General features: G+C 40.9%; 1 protein-coding gene across 1 annotated transcript in view; it reads right to left on the minus strand.

Moving 5' to 3' along the window:
* TRAPPC10 (trafficking protein particle complex subunit 10) overlaps positions 1-15,424 on the minus strand; it is a 38,650-nt gene extending 23,226 nt beyond the window's left edge. Inside the window, exons 1-7 of the mRNA XM_058018531.1 lie at positions 15,244-15,424; positions 6,021-6,102; positions 5,198-5,333; positions 3,967-4,163; positions 2,495-2,690; positions 1,264-1,375; positions 12-259 (exon numbers count right to left, since the gene is read on the minus strand). Coding sequence (XP_057874514.1) covers positions 12-259; positions 1,264-1,375; positions 2,495-2,690; positions 3,967-4,163; positions 5,198-5,333; positions 6,021-6,102; positions 15,244-15,322 — 1,050 coding nt within the window. The 5' untranslated portion in view covers positions 15,323-15,424. The remainder of the gene's footprint in view (positions 1-11; positions 260-1,263; positions 1,376-2,494; positions 2,691-3,966; positions 4,164-5,197; positions 5,334-6,020; positions 6,103-15,243) is intronic.
* Positions 15,425-19,989: the final 4,565 nt, after the last annotated feature.

The raw sequence follows: 19,989 nt of genomic DNA on the forward strand, positions 1-19,989 counted from the left end.
CACTGACTCACTTCCAGCAGCTTGAGCTCCTGCACACAGTTGTGAAGAAGCTCCAGTGCTCTCTGGGACACCTCCCATGGCCTCTGCAGGAAGATTAACAAGGTGCACTGCCGAGAGAACAGGTAACTGCGCAGGTCCAGCAGCGTGGCCTCCTGGTTCTGGATCAGCTCTCTCTTCTCCATGTCTATTGGCTTCCTCAGAATTAAACCATTCCAGCTCCTCACTGGCTGGCAAAAAAACGTCAGCCAGTTTGCACCATCTAAGTAAACAAAGTTAATATCCAAGAATCAAGCACTGCTTTCTAGGAAAGCCTCTTCATCCTCCCTCCAGAGGCTGTGAGCTGCCTTAGTCCTTCCCAAGTTTATAACGTAGATAAATGACTTATTGTCTTAGCTTTAAAAAGCAAACCAAAAACCCACCACAACTTCCACAGCAAGGTAAGATAACTGAATTTCACATTCATTTCCCATAGGTATTTTGTCTTCATAGTATGTTTGTTATCAGAATAGTGGCAACCAGTTTCTAATTTATTTCTTAGCAATTAAGCCTACCTGAAGTTCAAAACAAACAAGATTTATTTGCTAAAATATTTCTTACTCAGCCATCATGGATGGATGTGCCCCCACTTCTAGGTATTGCATTGGGATCAGTCAGCACAAATCTATTTCACTGCAATTACTCCTGCACTATATTTTCACCAGATTCATAAAACATATCTGATTAAAGCTGTTATATAACAGCATGTGCTTTAGCTCATTAAAACAGTTTAAAGCTATTTGATACTTCTTGCACAGTAATTTTTCTCAAAAATGAAGTTAAATCTTCTGTAGTGCAGATTAAGCACCTATTTCTATTAAGTTTTGCAGTGATTACCAAACATCTTGTGTAATTTGAGGCAATGCTGAATGCACTTTTCCAGGAAGCTCTTTACTGAAAAACCTAGCAGTGAGCTGTAAAAACAGCAGCTGTATCTCAGCCAGATCAATGCTTGTGTCATTTCATAGTTCAGGGCTCTGGTTGTAACAATCATCCCATTAGAGCAAAACACAGGTTTTCATTAAAAATTGCTTCTCAGCCTCACAAGACAAGAAAGAATATTTTGTTAAGACTGTAACTGATGGACACTTGTGTTTGCACACAGCATAAAACAAAAGCACAAACTCCCTGCTGCAGCCTCCCTGGGACTGCCCAAAGCACAGGGCTGCTCAGCACAGTGAAGGAAGTCAGGCACTCAACATTTATTTCACAGTTTCAGACACTTACCACCTGCCCCAAAGTTGACAACATACTGAGAGAACAAGGCATCCAGCTCATCATACTGCACCAGGGCATCCTCAAACTGCTGCAGCATCTCAAAGACAAAGGCCAGCTCTTCCTTTTGGCACACAAGAAATACAGGGAACATGTTAGTGACATTATTCATGTCTGGTATTACAGCCTGTCCTCAGTCCTCATCCATCCACAGAGCTCCAGGAACTACTTTTTCTAATTTTTATTTCATATATATAAGAAAAACTTGCCATTGGAGCAGATTTCTTCCCAACACAGGGAGGTCCACAAAAGAAAATTAAATCCTACAGCTCCGCCAGTAAATTCTGATGTGTATCCAGATCCTGATTCACTACAAGGTATTGCTCATAGATCTATAAAAAGTTTGCATTTAAATAAATAAATTAATAAATGCTGAAGACTCATCTCCCATAATAGTGCTGATGATTTCCTCTCAGTTTACACCATGAAGGCATCAACTGCAGTGCATCATAAAAGGGTTTTTTGTACACAAAGGCAAACTGCTAAATAGAAAAGGCCTCAAAATAAGATATATCCCATGCAAAAGATAGCACATGCAGTCAAAGGAGACAGGAGGATGCAGTGGAGTAGAGATCAGCATTGTACTGGACCAGAAAATTCCAAAGGAATCAAGATACTGAATTTTATCAAACAAGAGGTTCTTACTTTTCTCTAAACCAGCTAAAACAAAATTGCATTTATAACTACATAAAAAATAGAATTCATGGCACTCTCTATATGGATTACTTCAAAATGAACACTTTTCTAAACATCACCTCTATAAATACTTATAACAATCTGAACAAAGTAAACAGCAGCATTCATATTAAACACCAATTGTGAGTTTGAGTGTGTATGCACAGTAATGGGACATTTACCCCAAATTCAAGATCAACTACTAAAACACTTTCTAGATGCAATTTGTTTGCTTCAATTGAGCTTTATAAAATTTTGACAAGCCTATACAGATTCTGCTTTTCTAACAGCAGGAAACTGTATTACTGCATTAACTGTATTGAAAGGTAACCCAAACCTGCAGCAAACAGGATCCAAAAATGCTGCTTTTAAACCAGTCTCCATAATTCCTGCCACAGCCCTCAAAGAATGATCAGAACATTAAAAGGACCAGAAATCCAACCACAAAAAAAGCACCATTTTTAAAACTAGGACTCAAGTATTTTCTTCAAAATCAAGAGACTCTTACCTGCACCATGAAATACTCGCAGAAGCTCCACCCTGGCTCAGTCCTTTTCTCTCTCAGAGTTCTCATGTCATCTTCAAACTTGCCTAAGTTTTTGGTAAAGGACATGAGAAGCAATGTCCTGAGTTTGGTCAGGAAGGCATTCCAAGATTCCTGAGAACGGGAAGAGTCTTTCAAAGGGTCAGAAAGTACCACACATCTGTAAAGAGATTGATAAAATTCTATTTGAGGAGGAAATCACATCATTCACATATAAATGCCCAGCTGAATACTGTGCATTCCTGACAAATTCAGAATGAACAATATTTAGTTTTCCATTCACCTTAATCAGAGGGGGAAAAAAACAAGATAAGGGTTATGTTTGTTTGTTTGGAGGCAGCTATGTTGGGGTTTTGGGTTGTTTTTTTTTTTCTGGTTGGAGCTTGGTAGCTTTTAAAAAACTTTGTCATGTGATATAGTTTATGAGAAGAGTTAAATGTTTTACCCAGAATAAGCACTCTAAAGCTTTTTTTTTTTTTTTTGAAGCAAATAATGGATACATTATTCTAACTACTTAAATATAAGTAATGCTGTAGCTAACCTAGAAAAGAAAAGTCTGCCTAGCAATACAAATCAGCAGAACAGCAAATATAGCTATTCCTGGTAAAGAGTCTACAAAATACAAATCAGGATCTATCAGTTCACATATAGTCAGCCTTTCTTAACTCATTTGAAATAATCATCCATAATAGATTCTTGAAATATCTCAATCCTATGTGCTAAAACTTCCTCTGTTTTTCTCAGAAAATAAACAGATCCCATTAATTTACAAATAAATCGACTTTTTCAGAGCATCTTCCTTCCTCAGTTTTTCTATCACAATTTATTAACAAAAGATAGGAAAATCTCTCATCCAAGTAAAACACTATTTCTGGTTAGAAAATCCTATTTTGTTGGCTTTAATGAAAGCAAGAACAGTTTCATACATTCATTACTATTTCCTTAGAATAAAAACATCTGAAGAAACTGGCCTTATGTCAATTATCTCAGAGTGGAAAGGTGATTAAGTGAACAGTAGAAAGTAGAATGGCAAAAAATCAGCCCTATCATATTCCCTACTCACCTCATTCCCACCACCTGCAACTCTGGTAAGATTTGCAAGCACCTAAGCAAACAAAAAACCCTGAAGGTCTAAAAGCTGATTAACATCACACTGTTCTGCTTAAACCTCTCTAAGCCAGGAGGAGATACTTGAAATCTCTTTGACACACATTTCAAAGCTGCCACAAACCCAGGAAAACTGAAAATAAAATTTCTCCCTTTATTCTTTGTGCCAGCCTCCTTCAAAGCACAAATCTTACAGAGCCACCAGTGTGAATGCTGGACATCAAGGGAAGTCTTTAAATGAGCAAGAAATGTCTTGTATATTGAGCTGAGTTTATAAATCAGCACACTGGTCAAAAGATGAAAATGTTTGCAAGGCCAAGAATGCTCACCTGTCACTTTGCTTGTTACAGAAGTCATTCCTTATTTTATCGACTATGGAGGTTCGGGGAAGGATATTGGTTTTGTTCTTTTTCTTGGCATCACTCTCAACCACCACAATCAGCCAGTCCACTGAGCTGTGAGCCTTGAGAACGTTCTGCCACTTGGTGATGTCATCCTTGACTGTGGTTTTGTACACTTCCGTGTCCTGGGATGAGAAGTGGTGAATCACCAAATCAAACAGACATTCTGCACAATTTCAAAAGGCAAGTTTTGTTCCAAAAGAAGGCAAACAGAAAGACATCTCAAATGGAATTATTGACAGTAAGTTCACTTACTGAAAAAATCAAATGAGGTAAAGCATAGTAAAATTCTAGTCTTTTAATTTAATTCATTTCCAGTATTTCAGTTAATAGCAAATATAGTAGTTGGTACATTATCATTCTTTAGATGACTGAAATTAAGATTTTTAAACATCATTGAAGCTCTTTATTTTACACCTTCTGGAGCTTTACAACAAAAACATGTTTGAAATTACAAAGCTGAACTGTTTTATTCTCACTTAGTAACAGAAGTGTGATATTTCCCCCTTCTGCACTGCTCAAATCTCAACCTGTTTAAAAGCTTATTTTGCTTCTGGGTTGGTACCACACAGATAAATACAGATAATTCTTAACACTGTTCTGGATTCTTTTTGACTGGTCATAGATCAGATGTCACCTGTGTCCTTCAAGTGGATAATTAATTTACAACAGAGGCAAACCAAAAGGCAGTGAACTGGACATAAACAGGATTAAGACATTCCAAATCTTGCCCAGTTAAATTGCTGACATCCACCAGTACCTAACAGACACAGAAGATGAAACTAAAGAAAAAAATTGTATATTTAGATTTCAGTACACCAACAGATCATAACTGAACTACCCTGGCCACATTTCTGGGTTACGAAGAAAGTGCACAGTGGCACTGCAGTGTCACTGTAAGATCCTGGGGTTTTGTGACAAAGTACTGAAAACAGGTTATTCAAATGCCTGTCCTCTTAGTGTCAAGTAACATTACAAACAGATACTGCTTATGGCAAGAAGGGCTCAAGCTAAGTTTTGTTTCCAGCAATATATCAGGTATGCATCCTTATGCAACCCAGAATTGTTTTCACTTTCTGCTTGTGCTATTATTTTCATTTGCTTTTCATGCTTATGTGAACAATTTCATTTTTAAATTTGAGTTTTTCTGAGTACTTACACAACATTCTGTCCAATAAATATGAAGGAAGGGAAAAGTCAAAAGGGCTTTATTCCCCTCTTTGGGTAGTAGCTCCTCTTTGAACTGAACAAAGTTGGATTCCAGGTGAATCATCTTGGGAGCACGGCCGTAAGACCTGCAGGGTTGAAAAACTGAAATTAGTGGACAGAATAGAAAAATGAACATGTGTTGTGGGGAAGAGAAATAAACTCAAATACTCTAGCACTGGAAACCCACAAACTACACTCACTGCAGTTGGTATAAAGTCAACTAAAATTTGGTGTTGCATGAAATGAGGTAAAAGCTCCTTTTTGAAGAACAGCAGCTAAAAGCCCTGCAGTTTTCTTTCAGTAAAAGATTTTCTGTATCTCTAGGAAGAGTAGAAAATACCAAATAAGAGAATTCCCTCTTTTTTTTTTCCAATCACAAAACAGTCAAATATATTAAATGTATTTCTGAAGGGAAATACATCTAATTCCATGTGAGTTCTACCTATATTCTCATTGAGGAGAAAGCATACCACACACAGAACACAGCAGCCCAAGCACATCAAAGCACACCAAGACAAACCCACAAACCACAAAATCAGGAAGAGAAACACAGCATTACTATCATTTTTCTTTAGGCAAAGTTGAAGGGTTGAAAAGATCATCCTGAAGTGCACAACATTCACTTTGATTATCTAATTTCTCCAATTTCTTCAAGTCAGTTGCTCTGTTCAACTCAATTTATGGTAAGAGCTCCTCAGAACACAACAAATACACATTTACCCAGGTCAAAACCAGACACTGAAACAGAATCACTGAATAAAATGTAAGTTTACCTCCTCCATTCCATGGGTTCTCTAGGAAGCTGCTGAGAAAGTGTAGGATACAAGGAACTAAATAAATTCTGATCTCCAGCACCTGAAAATGAAAACCATTAATATATTAGCATGTACAAATTATAGAATCTATATTAATATGTTATTCTTCTTATGGTCTGCTGTTATTAAGAACATTTAATTTTGTCTGCTGTGTGGAAACTGAAGTCCAGCACTGAACTAGAGTTTTTTAAGTCACTCTTAAGACCTAATAGAACACTTCTAAGCAGACACTGTTAAAAACTTCTTATTGTGATTTTCCACAGAGCTACATAACCCATATACCAAAGAGAGTATCATAAAGCTGGTCCAACTCCAAAAACAAAACAAACAGCTCCTTAGTTGGAGTCACTGGTTTAAAAAAAAAATATATATTTTAAAATATTCCAGAATTTAAGCTTCTCAAACCAGAAGACTGGGTGGAGAGTGGTTCCCATCATTCTGTAGCTGGGCCTACGCTGAGAAAACGTGGTTTAGCACATGTTCTGTGTTTTACTGGATATGGTTCCTCTCTCCTCATTTTCTGGGACTGTTGTTACTACAAAACACCTCCCTGACTACCAAGCTGTTCTGCAGAAACACAAGGTCTGTTAACACAGTGCAGGTCCCAGACAGCTCCATTAAATACAACAGGAGCTACTTAGACACAAGTCAGAACAAAATACAGTGTTTAACACATGAAAAAAAAAGTATTACCAGTAACCTTTCAACAAGAATTCTTAAATTCTCTTAGGTTCAGGGAGGGTATGACAAGGACAAGACATTAATTAAGATTTTTACAGCCTTATAGGCAATTCTGCTATTGCCTGGTGGTTTTCCTTTTCACAATCTTTCTGCACACCAGAACAGGAAGATCCTCTCACCTTCCTGTGGAACTGGAAGCTGCAGAAGTACCTGACATCCCTTTTTCTCCCTTCAACTCCCCAATCTCACATCCAGGCACAAAGCCAGGCATTGCCTCCACCTTCCTTTGGCATTCTTTAGTTCATCTTAGAAATCCTTTTCTAGTCCACCCTCCTTTCCCCAGTTTTCTCATATATATTATTATTCTTACATATAGTACTTTGATTACCAGCACTAGCACAATTCTACCACCACACAAGGAAGTATATTAAAAAATTCAAGTTTAAAAGGCTGATTAAGTGCAAGAACAAGCAAAACCAGCTCTTCTCATGCCTGACCACATTAGCATATTATTCAACAAAGCAATTCCATAAAATAGCTAAAACAACAGAACAAAAACAATCAGTACTTTAGCCCTGCTTCTCGAGAAAAGTACCTTATGCTCAATCCTTCACCTTCATGCCATCTGAATTAAGTGTACCATACCACATGCTATTTAAGACCACAAACAAATGCCCTGAATGAATACTGAAACAAGTGTTAGTGATAGTGTTAATGCTGTTTTATACCCAGCTACACCTCTGTGAGCCAAGCTGAGAACAGTCTATTGATTTGCAACTCATTACTGCCCACAGAGAGTGAAACATGGCTTAGTGACTGAGCAGCAGCACCATGACCACATCAAAATGAGAGTCTGAGAGCTCCAAATCTGCTGGAAAGAACAAGACACATATTTTATCTCTGGAGTATAACAAAGTAATTTTTCTACGCTGCACCTAAAAATTCAATGTATGCCACAAAAAATATTCCAAAATTCAACACCTTAAGTAAAAAGGACTGCTACTGAATACAGAGGAACTAAAGGATAATGTGCAAGCACCCTGCTATTCAGACAGACACATCACATTATCAGCTTAAAACAGGTATATTCATTTTAAAACCAGTCAGCTTTTCCTCCTGCATTGGTTTTGAGGGTATATCAAATGCACAGAAGAATGTGGTTTATGATCAAGGCAACAAAGCCGTCTAGGATTAGAAGAAAAGTGAGAACAGACCTTCAATGTGAAATACACTGGCTGTCTTTGAACACAGACCAAAGCTGCTACTACGAATTTCCAGCACCCAAAGGGCTGCAACATTTCATGTTCTGCTCAACTGGACCCTGTATCTACTGTAACCAGCATGTTTGAGCTGATCAAGCCAAGAACACCAAAATGAAGTTATCAGCAGGCAACACCAGCACAGCACTAACACAGGACCAGCACTGATACCATAAGTGCAGCAAGGAATTGTTAGGGCTGTCAGATGCACAATAAATTGTGAACTGGTGCTACTGGGCTGCAGGGAGGGAGAGAATAGCACAACCTGCACAAATACCAGAACAGAAAGTCCCAAAAGATCACTATTTCTGGAGTGGTGCTGAGCAGGATTCCTACAGCTCAAGAGACCTCAAGCATGGCAAAATTCTCATTCTCTTCTCTCTACATACATGCCTCTGATGCCTCAGCATCTATGATCTACTTTCCAAAATATTAAAAAAAATTGGAAAATAAAGAAGAAAATAAAAACAACACCACTACAGGAATTTTTGCTTGTATCTGACTGAATTATATGAATTTAGAGTTAAACATTCCCCAGGTAACCCTGGAATTCAAACTTAGAGCAAATCCCAAGGAGTCTGAGAATTACTTCAAAGATTTTGTTGTAGGACTTTTTGTCATTTTTTTGCGAGCTGGTGAGAGGATTGTTTTGTTTGAGGTGCTCTGGAAAAAGATAAAGAAAAATAAAAAAAGATGATGATGACTCAACTGTATCACAGCAAATTCATTTCAGTGGATTGGTCTCAACACTAAGACCATTCTATGGTTGTCAGTAATGGGGCCAGAGTGTAAATGATTATCAGACACAACTGAAAGGGAAAAGGAAGGATGTGCATATATGGGAAGGAAAAGTAATTGTGGAATCCTATCATAATTAAAATCAAGAAGCCTTCTAGAGAAGGGGTTTCATCTTTCAGAACCTACAGGCAAATAAGACCAAATATCCCATAGAGATGATAACTAGGGAGTAAGATTAGAGTCTGAGAACCTCCTGGAACACCTACCTCAGCTTTTAAACCATGTGTGTCTGAATTAATCTGCTCCCCAGCTGGATGTCAACAGACACCCCACAAACACAGAAAGAACACAGAGACTCTGTCAGTGATACCACCCCAAGTACAGGGTGCTCCTGCACATGAAGTGGTGACACACAACAATTGAAAGCAGAAATGTAAAGCACCTGTTTCCTTTCTGACAAAGTTCAAAGGGCAGGGCCTTTGGCACTTATCTAAACACTTCACTGCTGTGGGTGGAGAATGGATCCAGAGCAGCCCTGAGGAGAAGGAATTGGGGGTGTTGGTTCAGGAGGAGCTCAGCATGGCCAGGCCATGTGCACTGACAGCCCAGAAAGCCCGAAGTGTGCTGGGCTGCCTCCAAAGCACCGTGGGCAGCAGGGGAGAGGGGATCCTGCCCCACTCAGGTGAGCCACACCTGCAGAGCTGCCCCCAGCCCTGGGGTCCCCAACATGAGAGAGACACAAACCAGCTGGAGTGGGACCAGAGGAGGGACACAAAGATGCTCAGAGTGCTGGTACATCTCTGCTATGGAGAGGGGCTGAGAGAGGGGCTTGTTCAGGCTGGAGAAGAGACCTTAGAGCCCCTTCCAGTGCCTGAAGGGCCTCCAAGAGAGCTGCAGAGGGACTCTGTACAAGGGCCTGCAGTGACACGACAAGGGGCAGTGGCTTTAAGCTGAAAGAGGAAAGATTCAGACATCAGGATGAAACTCTGCCATGTGAGGGTGGGCAGGCCCTGGCACAGGGTGCCCAGAGAAGCTGCCCTGCCCCTGGATCCCTGGGAAGTGTCCAAGGTCAGGCTGGATGGGGCTTGGAGCACCTGGGACAGTGGAAGGTGTCCCTGCTCATGGCAGGGGTTTGGAACAGGACAACCTTTAAAGCCTTTTCCAATCCAAACAATTCTGTGATTCTTTCCTCCTTGTCTTTCTTCCTGACATTTTGGTAGGTCAAATCAGTACAGCCTTCCTCCCTTTCCTCTTTCCTATCTAGGACACTTGTTCCACTCTAAATTTGTACAGGAACAGTGAAAACCAGAATGACCACCTAATCAAGGGGGACACACACTCTTTGCAGCAGCTAATACCAAAGAACCATAAAATATTGACATTTATTAGGTTCATGCCTGCTTAAAACCACCAAAATCCCCAATAATATATTTTTTCCTAACACTTTCCAAACTTCTTAGATGCTAAGAGGTTCTTTCACTACAGTATCTAAATATACCACAGTGATTTTTTTTTCCTCTAGAGGAAATCATCCTAACCCACTAACTACACAGGCAGTTTTTGTTTTAAACTCCTGAGGTCAGATGACTAAAGAAGACAAATATTTTCCTTTGATACCAATGACAAGCCCAGTCAACTGAGATAAAAGGCTTTGAATACCTTGAAAAGAAAACAGAGCCAAGACTACACTTTGGTGTAGTTTTGTTTGGGTTTTATCTCCAAGTATCACTCACTGCTCACCTTTCTGACCCCACTTACTTTTCCACTAGTAAAAAGTTCTACTATGAATCTTAAATCATTAGCCTGTAAGAAGTGGATCTACCTTAAGTTTTGGTGAGGTTTTTATATTTACATCTTTTAAAGGTCCTCCTCTCTCTTAACTCAAATTCATACTCAAAAGAGGTCTAAAAACTAAAACACAATACAGCTAAATTGCCATATAAAAACTGTAGCTGATTCACTAGAAGAAAATCCTTTTAGCAAAACTCCACTTCTGCATTTCTGAATCTGTAAAACAGGTTAAAACTAACAAGTATATGCCACTTCTTCTCATGACAAATCTAATCAAATATTTAAGCACAGAATAATGTATCAGCTACACAACAGTGATGACTTACAATGCAGGCAGGAGTTCTGGTTGAGAACAGGGGAAATGAATTTATAGGATATAGTTGTTAAATGGTCTCACTAGCAGCAAATCACTTTAATCACTTGGGCTCGTTTCTTGCTGGCACTTTTTTTTATTACATTTTTCACGAGTAACAGAAGAACTTTTGAATCAAGCTCCTCTAGTCCCAGAACAATATTCTTAACTGCAAGTATTTATTTTCACCACAAAAAGATGCAAAATTCTTCCTTTTCCCTCCCCACCCCTTACTTTTATTGATCTTTCTGTTGCTGCTGTAGAGAATTGCAAACATTTTCTCTTCTTGGGCCTACAAAGCATTTGCTGATGGTTTTTCTCTTGCTGTGTCACAGCACATTTTGAATATGGACCAGATAAAAATGATGCACAGCATTCTCTCCAAAGATTATATATAAAGTCCATCGTGCCAAAACAGGTTATTGACAGTGAGAGCAAACATGCAAACACAATATAAACAGAAAGAAGACAATATAAACAGATACTATGAGCTGATAATGGAATATTCCACAACTGCATGAAGATAATTACAAAAGAACAGCTTGTTAGGAAAGCTCTGAAAAGCTTAACAATTACTTCATTTTGCAGAATTGCCTTAAGTCTCCAGCCTCCTCTTCATATGGATAGAGCTAATAATTTAAGTGCAAATCAGCTACCTAAGGATGAGTTCTTTGGCTGATATATATGTGCAACAACATTATATTGAAGCTCCAAAGACTTTCTCAAAGTTTCAAATAGGATTCCTGAGAAGGAAACAACATTGTTTGGGTTTCCTAGGAAAGCAAGCTGCACTGGCTTAGAATTTTGTAAAGTCAACATTTTACAGACACTACTCAAGTTCAAGATGTTTGATGCAAACACTCAACTTGCCTCTGCAAAAAAAAAACCAAAAAAAAATTAATGATGCTAAAAATAATCGTTCTACAGCAGTGAGAAAGCTGTAAAATGACTCAAAACACTTTGTAAGCTTCCCAGGTCTGGCAGCAATGCAGATAAACTGCTACAAATGAGTTGAGAGTTTACAAAGTAACCTGCCAGAGAGAGCAGAACCACAGCTGGACACAGAAACTCCCCAGGGGCTTTGCAATCTAGTAAGACTGACAGTGTAAAAAATATGGCTCAAATTAATTTGGAATTGAGTCATCATGGCACTCAGTCCTACCTGACAAGAGTGATTTAACACTCAGGGGTGCTGCCATACTGAGAAAAGGGAAAACACATAAAGGAACAGCAGCTTTCTGTGAATACACTACTTTTCCTACACTTGGAAAATAAGGTTGGTTGTCTGCATGCCTAGAGAAAGGGTCTCCAGAAGCTGGTCATGCATTGTCAAACTCTATGAACCTAAAAACTCTCTGTTAAAAGTACAGGTGTTTCCAGTGATGCAAACACAATAAAAACAAGGCTAATTCACTTACAAACAGCTTCTGAGGGCAAAATAATCAAATTACAGCACTAACATGAAAGAAATGCTGACAAAAACTGAATTTGCAACTGGCATCAGATGTCCAGGACAGTGGAACCTGCCACTTTTTCCCATAGGCCAAAGCCTGTAGACAGAGTGCTGAATGCAGGGTTGTGCCAATATAGCAAATAACTACTGTTAGAATACAGACTAACTCAGAGATTTGAAAGCATTCTTTACCAAAGAAGCATTCCTTTCAGAGCACTGTCAAATTTATTTCAAGCAGGTAAAAACATTAGTTTACAAACCAACTCTGGTATGCACAGTGTTGAAAAGAAGTTGCACTAGGAACAAAACTCCCTCTTCAGTTCTCTCTTATAAGGATCAAACCCTAAGAGTTAACAGGAGTCATTTCATGATGCAAAAGTTTACCTGGCAGAGATTAATCCGAATCTTGTAGCAAAAGGAAATACTTCTGTTCTGAAAAGCACCCTCATTTAACCTCTTACTTCACAAATCAGAACCCAGCCATCCTCTGTCTTTCCCCCACGTGCCCCTCCTGGGTGGGACACAATAAAAACACACTGGGTGGGACACTGATCCCAGTAAAACTCCAACTGCCTGAAAGTGGAACCAGAGACAAAGATAAACTGTGTTTGTTGAGCAGTTTCTAATATCATGGCTTTTAATGTGTTTTGTAACAAACCCACACCTAGTCAATCCTTTCCCTGGAAGGCCAAGCCTCACCTCTCTGTAAATCTTTAGCAATAAAATTCTTAGAGGAGCTTCCCTTCAAGTCAGTCATTATTGGTGAATGCACTTATTTGAAATATTAGAGTCTCCAAGCACTCCTCTCCTCTGAACAGAGAAGAAGAGAAACTAAAGCATTAGTAAAATGCAGTTACAGTAAAATGCATTCGCCATCGAAATCAAAAGTTTTGGTGTAAAATGTAGCAAGTCACCCTTACCACATTCACCAGAGGTAATCTCTGAGCAATTTTGCTGAATTAACCTGAACTCCTGAATTAGGCTGTCTCAGACCAAGCCCCTCCAGTCCATACCAGTAAAGATACTCCTGTTGTGCTTGTCCAGGGCAATAGAAATGATTTCCTCAGTCCAGGAGTGAGGCACACAAGTGACACAAAATGCTCACCTCCTATCTCATTTGTAAGTCTGCTGCTACCATTACTGGATGGGGATAAGAACAAAACATTTTACAACCATAATGTATACTCACTCACCACACAAAATTAATACTGTTTGCAATATCAGACAGCTGGGCTTGATTGAAATCTGGTTAAATTTCGTGTTTGGAAGTTTGAAAATTCCCTTGTACAAAAGAGACCAGAGTTCTTTTCAGCACCCACTAACAAAAAAACCCGAGGTTTTACCCTGAGGTAAAACTTTGTGTACTTCAACAGACTAAAATGGTGCTTAAATCATACAAGAACAGGGAAGACTGACCTGCACCACCAAGTCCCCCTGCCCAACACATGGAGACTCTCCAATGCTGAATACACATAAAGCCAGAAAATCTAAAAAGCAAGCCCCCACTGCCTGAACAGTAGCATAAACACCAGCAAACTACATCCTCCAGATGTTTCTCATATGCACATTTTTTCTGAATTTAAATCTAAAGTGAAATGGATTTCAAAGTTCTTGAAATAGGTGAGTAGAGAAGATTCAGTACAGATCCTGTTCACTTCAGCTTGTGAACTGCATTCAAAAAAAGGAAAAAAGTTTAAGACAGAAAAAATAAAAGTACATTTATAAAATAGTCTGGACAAAATATATACACACAGAGTTCCACAATTTTACAGCTGCAAGGTTACAGTTGGATACTTTTTCTAAGTAAGGTCTAAGGTCTAAACCAATAAATGCTTGCTCCATTATAAGACAACACAGAACTGTGAAACAAGTTTCTATTTCACAGGCACATAAAGCATTCCCAGCGTTCTAGTGATAAAGTGCAAATATGTATTTTGTTACATCATCAGTAGAGATACTTCTGACTAAGACCAGCCGCTGGCTACCTTTTGTTAAAAAAGAAAAAACAGAATTCTCTATGGTGATCCCATTCCCTTTACCTTTTTATTAACATTATGGACGTGGTTAGAATAAAAAAGAGTATTCCAGTTGGAAGGAACCTGCCAGGATCATCTGGTCCAACTATATGACCACTTCAGGGCTGACCAAAAGGTACAGCATGTTAAGAGCACTGTCCAAATATCTCTCAGGCACTGACAGACTTGGGACAGACTGAGACGTGATTCTGGAATTCTGGAATTCTGGAGACACCTCTTTAAGGAGCCTCTTCCAGTGCTTGACCCCTCTCCAGTTAAAGAAAAGCTTCCTAAGGCCCAGCCCAGCCCACGTGCTTGTTTTAAGTGAACTTTGAGTGCACCCCTCTATACCTGTAAGAGCAGCAGGGATCACGTTTTACATCAGGACCACCTGCCTGTCTCTGACACCTGGAAGAACTAATTCACAGCTGGAAGCAGGGATCCCCTTCTGGTTAACTAAGCCCTCTCAGGGATGGAACCAGAGCAGTTTAAGATTGAAGTGTAATGTCAGCGGGCAGGCATCAGTGGGCTCGCCGCAGAGGATGCCTCCTCGCAACTTCTCGTAGCACCAGCAAAGCCACACAAAGCTCGCTGCCAGGAAGTTTGGGGTTCACCATTTATTCTCACATTTCACCCTCTTCCCCTAAACACCTCTGAGTACCACATTCGCCTTGTTATTTACTACAGAAACAACCCCAAGTTTGCCCGCTGCCATCAGAAAGGGGGGGGAAGCAATGAAGAGGCAAACCCCGCCATCAGATCCCTTCTGCAGGCGCCCCGTCCCCACCCGGAGCTGCGGGAGCCCCCCAGACCCAGGCACCGGCTCCTGCCACCCCCCGGGCCCGCCGGGAGCACCGGCCGGACCGCCAGCCCCGCCAGCGGGGACACTCACAGGTCACGATGGGCTTGTTCTCCATGGTGTAGATCACGGGGGGCTTCTCCCTGCCCTCCTCCTCCTCGGCGGGGTCCATGAGCGGGCGGGGTCGTCAGCCCCGGCTCCCCCGCCCGCCCGGCGCCATGGAAGCACGGCCGGGGGGCTGGCACGGGACGGACAGGCCGGGCCGGAGCGGGGGTGGCGCCGCCCCCCCCCCCCGCCTCCCCCCACCCCCTTCCCCGCGTCCCCGCAGCGCCGCTCCGGAGGGGAAGGCGGGCGGGAGAGGCTCATCCGCTTCCTGGATCACCGGGCAGGCATTACCGCTTCCGGGGAGCGCCGCCGCCGCCGGGGAACCCGGAAAAGGGGGAATGCGGCGGGGAATGGAGGGAAGCGCGGCCCGGGGACAGTGAGCGGGGTCCCGGCCTGCGGCCCCCGGCAGCTGCGGGGAGCCGGGGCGGGGCTGCCCCTGAGGGGCAGAGCCCCTGAGCGGAGACTGCCGGCGAGAGTCAGGGAATGGTCGGGGTTGGAGTGACCGCTGGAGATCGCTCAGGGACCTCCCGAGATCGCTCAGGGAGCTCCCAAGATCGCTCAGTCCATCCTCCTGCCCCTGAGGGACGGCCCGAGGCGCCTGAGGGGCAGAGCCCCCGGGCCGCCCTAAACGGTGACAGCCGGCGGGAGTCACGGAAGGGTCGGGGTTGGAGTGACCGATGGAGATCGCTCAGGGACCTCCGGAGATCGCCCAGTGATTTCACTCAGTCCATCCTTCTGCCCAGGCAAGGTCACCCAGAGCAGGTGACACAGGAACGTGTCCAGATGGGTCTGCAATGTCTCCACACAGGGAGACTCCACACCCTCCCTGGCAGCTGTTCCACAGCTCTGCCACCTCCAAGGAAAGAAGTTCCTCCTTGTGTAGGGGTGAAACTTCTCGTGTTTTAGTTTATGCCCTTGTTTTTAGTTTTTTTATGCCTTATTACTCCTTGTCCTGCCGCTGGACACCACTGAGGAGTCCGGCACCATCCTCTTGGCAACCTCCTGGGAGATATTTATATGTATGGATGAGATCTCAGCCTTCTCCAGACTAAACAGGTCCTGCTCCCACAGGTTCTCCTCATAAAAGAGATGCTCTTTGTTAAAATGAATTTTATTTAAATTTGTTGCAGGACTTCTATGAGGCTTTGGTGGACTTCGTGGGCAGCTGCCTGATGTGTCATTCCCATGGCTGTTCCTGGCTAGTTCAGTGGGAGTAAATGCATTAGGGATCATATTTTCCACTGACTTCAAATATATAAGTGAATATGGCCCTTGAAGTTTAATGGTTTATAATGTAAAGTTTTAAATGCATAGAGATAATAACACCCCATTGCACTTCTGTTGGGTCTAATTAGTGGTATTAGAGCCATAAAATTGACTCTTGTTTTACTTTAGACTGAGATGCTATTCCTTTCTTTTAAATAAACCTGCTGTTCACCTGGGTCATCTGCAGTTTCTTCAGAATAAAGAATCCTAAACTTAGAGGGTTTGCACTTACTGTCTCCAATAAAAGTGAGTAAGATCTAGAAGAACATATTGAAAGTAGCCTACCATAAGGGATAAAAATGGAAAACACTGCATACATGTGTAAAGCTAAATGTAACCTCAGGTAATACTATAAGTAATCTGTGAATTAATTATAATTCTTTATTTCACGGTGACATTGTGCTCAGGTGGTTTGGGTGTACAAATATTTATAGGAGTCAATTTGTTTAGAATTTTCTTTCAGTAAAACCTTAACCCTGTTTTCTGGCCTTACAATGTTGATTCAAAAAAATTACAGCATCCTTGTAACATATTTCATCCCTTAATACTGCTGAATACTCCCAGTTATTTTACTGGGGGATTATTGGTTGTTTCCTGTTTGAATATTTCCACAGAAATTTGCTTTCACCTTGGTTGTAACTTGTTTCTTAGCACAGTGAAACTTTAATAATATTTTATATAGAACAATTAAATGTTTTCATCTGATTTTCAGGTTTAGGTGAACAGCTGGACACAAACAATTTTTAATGCTGTGAGAGTTGAGACATATCATGGTACAATTTTATTAAACACTATTTTACAGTGTAAGTGATAAGTGTGTTGCAAAAATTATTCACTGAAACAGAAAAGAAAAAAACAGTCTTTATGCATTTATAAAAAATTAGAAATTCCTCCCAGTAAGCTCCTAAGTAACTCAGATACACAAAGTCATTTTGTGCATCTGTCAAATGGTCCTGAACAGCACAGATAGGGAAACAGGTGAGCCCAAGTCAAATGTATTTATCCCATTTTCTCAGAGATTACAGCTAAGGCCAATAGTTTGTTGGAATTAACATTTTATTCTCTATAGAAATTGATTAATAATTAAATTTCTTCTCTAGATTTTATGTTGCAGTATAGCTGTTTCTATCAAAAATAAACAAACCAACAAAAAGAAAAGCCCTGTCCTAGCCCTGCTTGCTGTTTTTGATAGCAAGAGAAGCAAATACATCTCCATTTGTGGTTTATTCCTAAATCATCTTCTCCCTCCCAGAAAACAAGATAGGCTCATTAATATAGGTAAAAAGACTCAGGAAAACAACTTTTCATTGTGTCTCAGGTGTTTAATTGCCAAAAATACTTGAAAGTCAGTTTGACAGGGAAGTGAAATTGACTGGTCTCTGATGGGAAAAGTAGATCTTTTATAGCAAACTACACAGACAAAAAAAAATCAAGGATTTGGAAATTGGGACTTCAACAATTTCCTGGTTCTACCTAGCATTTTGAAATGAATGGATGGAATTTTCCTTCTGGGGAAAAGAGGAAAAGGGACCCCACTTGAAGGGTAACTAGAATTTTGTTTTCCTTTTACCTTTACACCAGCTAAAATACTCTCTGCCTCTACTAGAAATCATTACACGTCTTAAGTGAATATGAGTTTTGTATCCACAAAACACAATCATTACAGACACCAGGCCACTGTGGTGCTACAGTTCACTCCCATTTTTCAACCTCTCATGCGTGGCAAGATAAAATTTAATTCTTTCCTACCAATCAGTCTCTTTAGCCAAGCAAATCCTCTTCACCATTTCACATTGCTGGGTATCAGGTGCCTAAAACTTTTCTGTTGTCACATTAGCAGAGCAAAATTGTGCCTGTACTTTGAGGAGTCAGTAAGAGAGGAGGAGCTGAGTTTGGGTAGTTGATGGCCAGGCAGAGCCTGTACAAGTGCTTTTATGTATCAGCATTATCATTTCTATTCCAGCCACAGGCTTAGTGCCCAAGTAGGTCACCTCTGGGATGGATCTTGACTTTGAGGCACAGTGTAAAGGAGCAGATTAATCTAGGAGGCATTTGTATGACTGGATGGAAAAACTGCCCGTATATTACTAAACCATGAAGAGTTTCCTGGTTTCCAAGTCTGTGCATCTCATTTTCCTGAGATTTCAGGTCAGTGTGGAGAGAAGGGCACAGCAGCCTTTCTTGTCATCCCTACTCCACAGCCTGGCCTCTGCACAGAGCAGAGGTGTGCTGATGGAGCAGGGCCATAGCACACATCATCAACACTCTGGGGTGTTTACAGGAACAGGGCTCTAGCAGGAAAAACAACCTCAGAAAAACAGACTCTCTCCCAAAACAAGGCACATAAACTCATGATATTTCTACAGCCAGACTCTGTACATCACACTCACTGGTTTAACTGCACTTCATTAACTGTTTCATTAGCAGGAGCTGTGTCTCTTCTTCCAACTTTCACTTTGTGCACTCTGGTTGTGCAGCCTCATCACTTCTCCCTCTGTTCACAGCTTCTCTCTGCAATAGCATTTTTACAGAATTCAAAATTTTCTCCCATCAAAGTTTTGCACAATTGTTCTTCTGTGATGTTCCTTCTTATTGATGACTTAGAGATTTATACACCCAATAGCCACTGCCACAGGCAGTCCCATGGCTGGATTTGGGTTAGGCTAACTTCATGGGCAGTCTCTGTGGCTTTTGGGAACTTCCCTTCTCGAGGAATGAAGTCTGACTTGAAAGGTGGGAATTATTTCAGAGGAAGAAACTGGTTTCAGAAGTGCTGTTTGTGTGTATTGTGTGGTGGTTAATGTAAACCAAGAGTTAAATTTCTCATTGTCCTGTTCAATCATATTTTATATGCACAAACCCAGGGGCACAGGTGTCAGGTAAACAGAGGAAGTCACCTTTTCTGCTCCTGAATTTCCACTTCTTTCTTTTTTCCCTTGCTCCTCTTCTGTTACTGGTTTGTTTAAATGATGTGCTTTGCAAGGCAGGACAAGGAATTGCACTGTAAAATATTTGGCACCTGATCAAAATGGAACATAGCTGTACCCTTAAGAACCATATCACAGAGATTAATGAGCTCAGTAACTGCAAGAGAAGCTGCAGTGGTTTTCAGAGGAACTGGATCTCGTGTCTCAGGTCTCCCAAAGAGCAAGAAGGTTAATTAAATCCTGGCTCTTTGTTATAACATTAAATCCTAAAATATGATGTCAGTCTTCAGGTCTCTACTGGGACAACTCTTGGTGAATTTCTTTCAAATATTTAAGCAGCAGGAAAATGAAAGGAAAGCACTTTAATTGTATCCCTAATTGCCTTATGTTTTGATGCAATGTCCATTACAGGGGAAAATCCACATTTGAAAATGTTCCTGCTGAGTTTGAAAGTTATGACAACCATCCTATTTTGGAGAGGCAGAGAGAGAAAAGATAAACAGAAAGAATGGTGTTGATGAAAGGAAATGATCACCAGCAG

This window comes from Melospiza georgiana, chromosome 2 (genome assembly GCF_028018845.1).
Source record: "Melospiza georgiana isolate bMelGeo1 chromosome 2, bMelGeo1.pri, whole genome shotgun sequence".
In the NCBI taxonomy this organism is placed as follows: domain Eukaryota; kingdom Metazoa; phylum Chordata; class Aves; order Passeriformes; family Passerellidae; genus Melospiza; species Melospiza georgiana.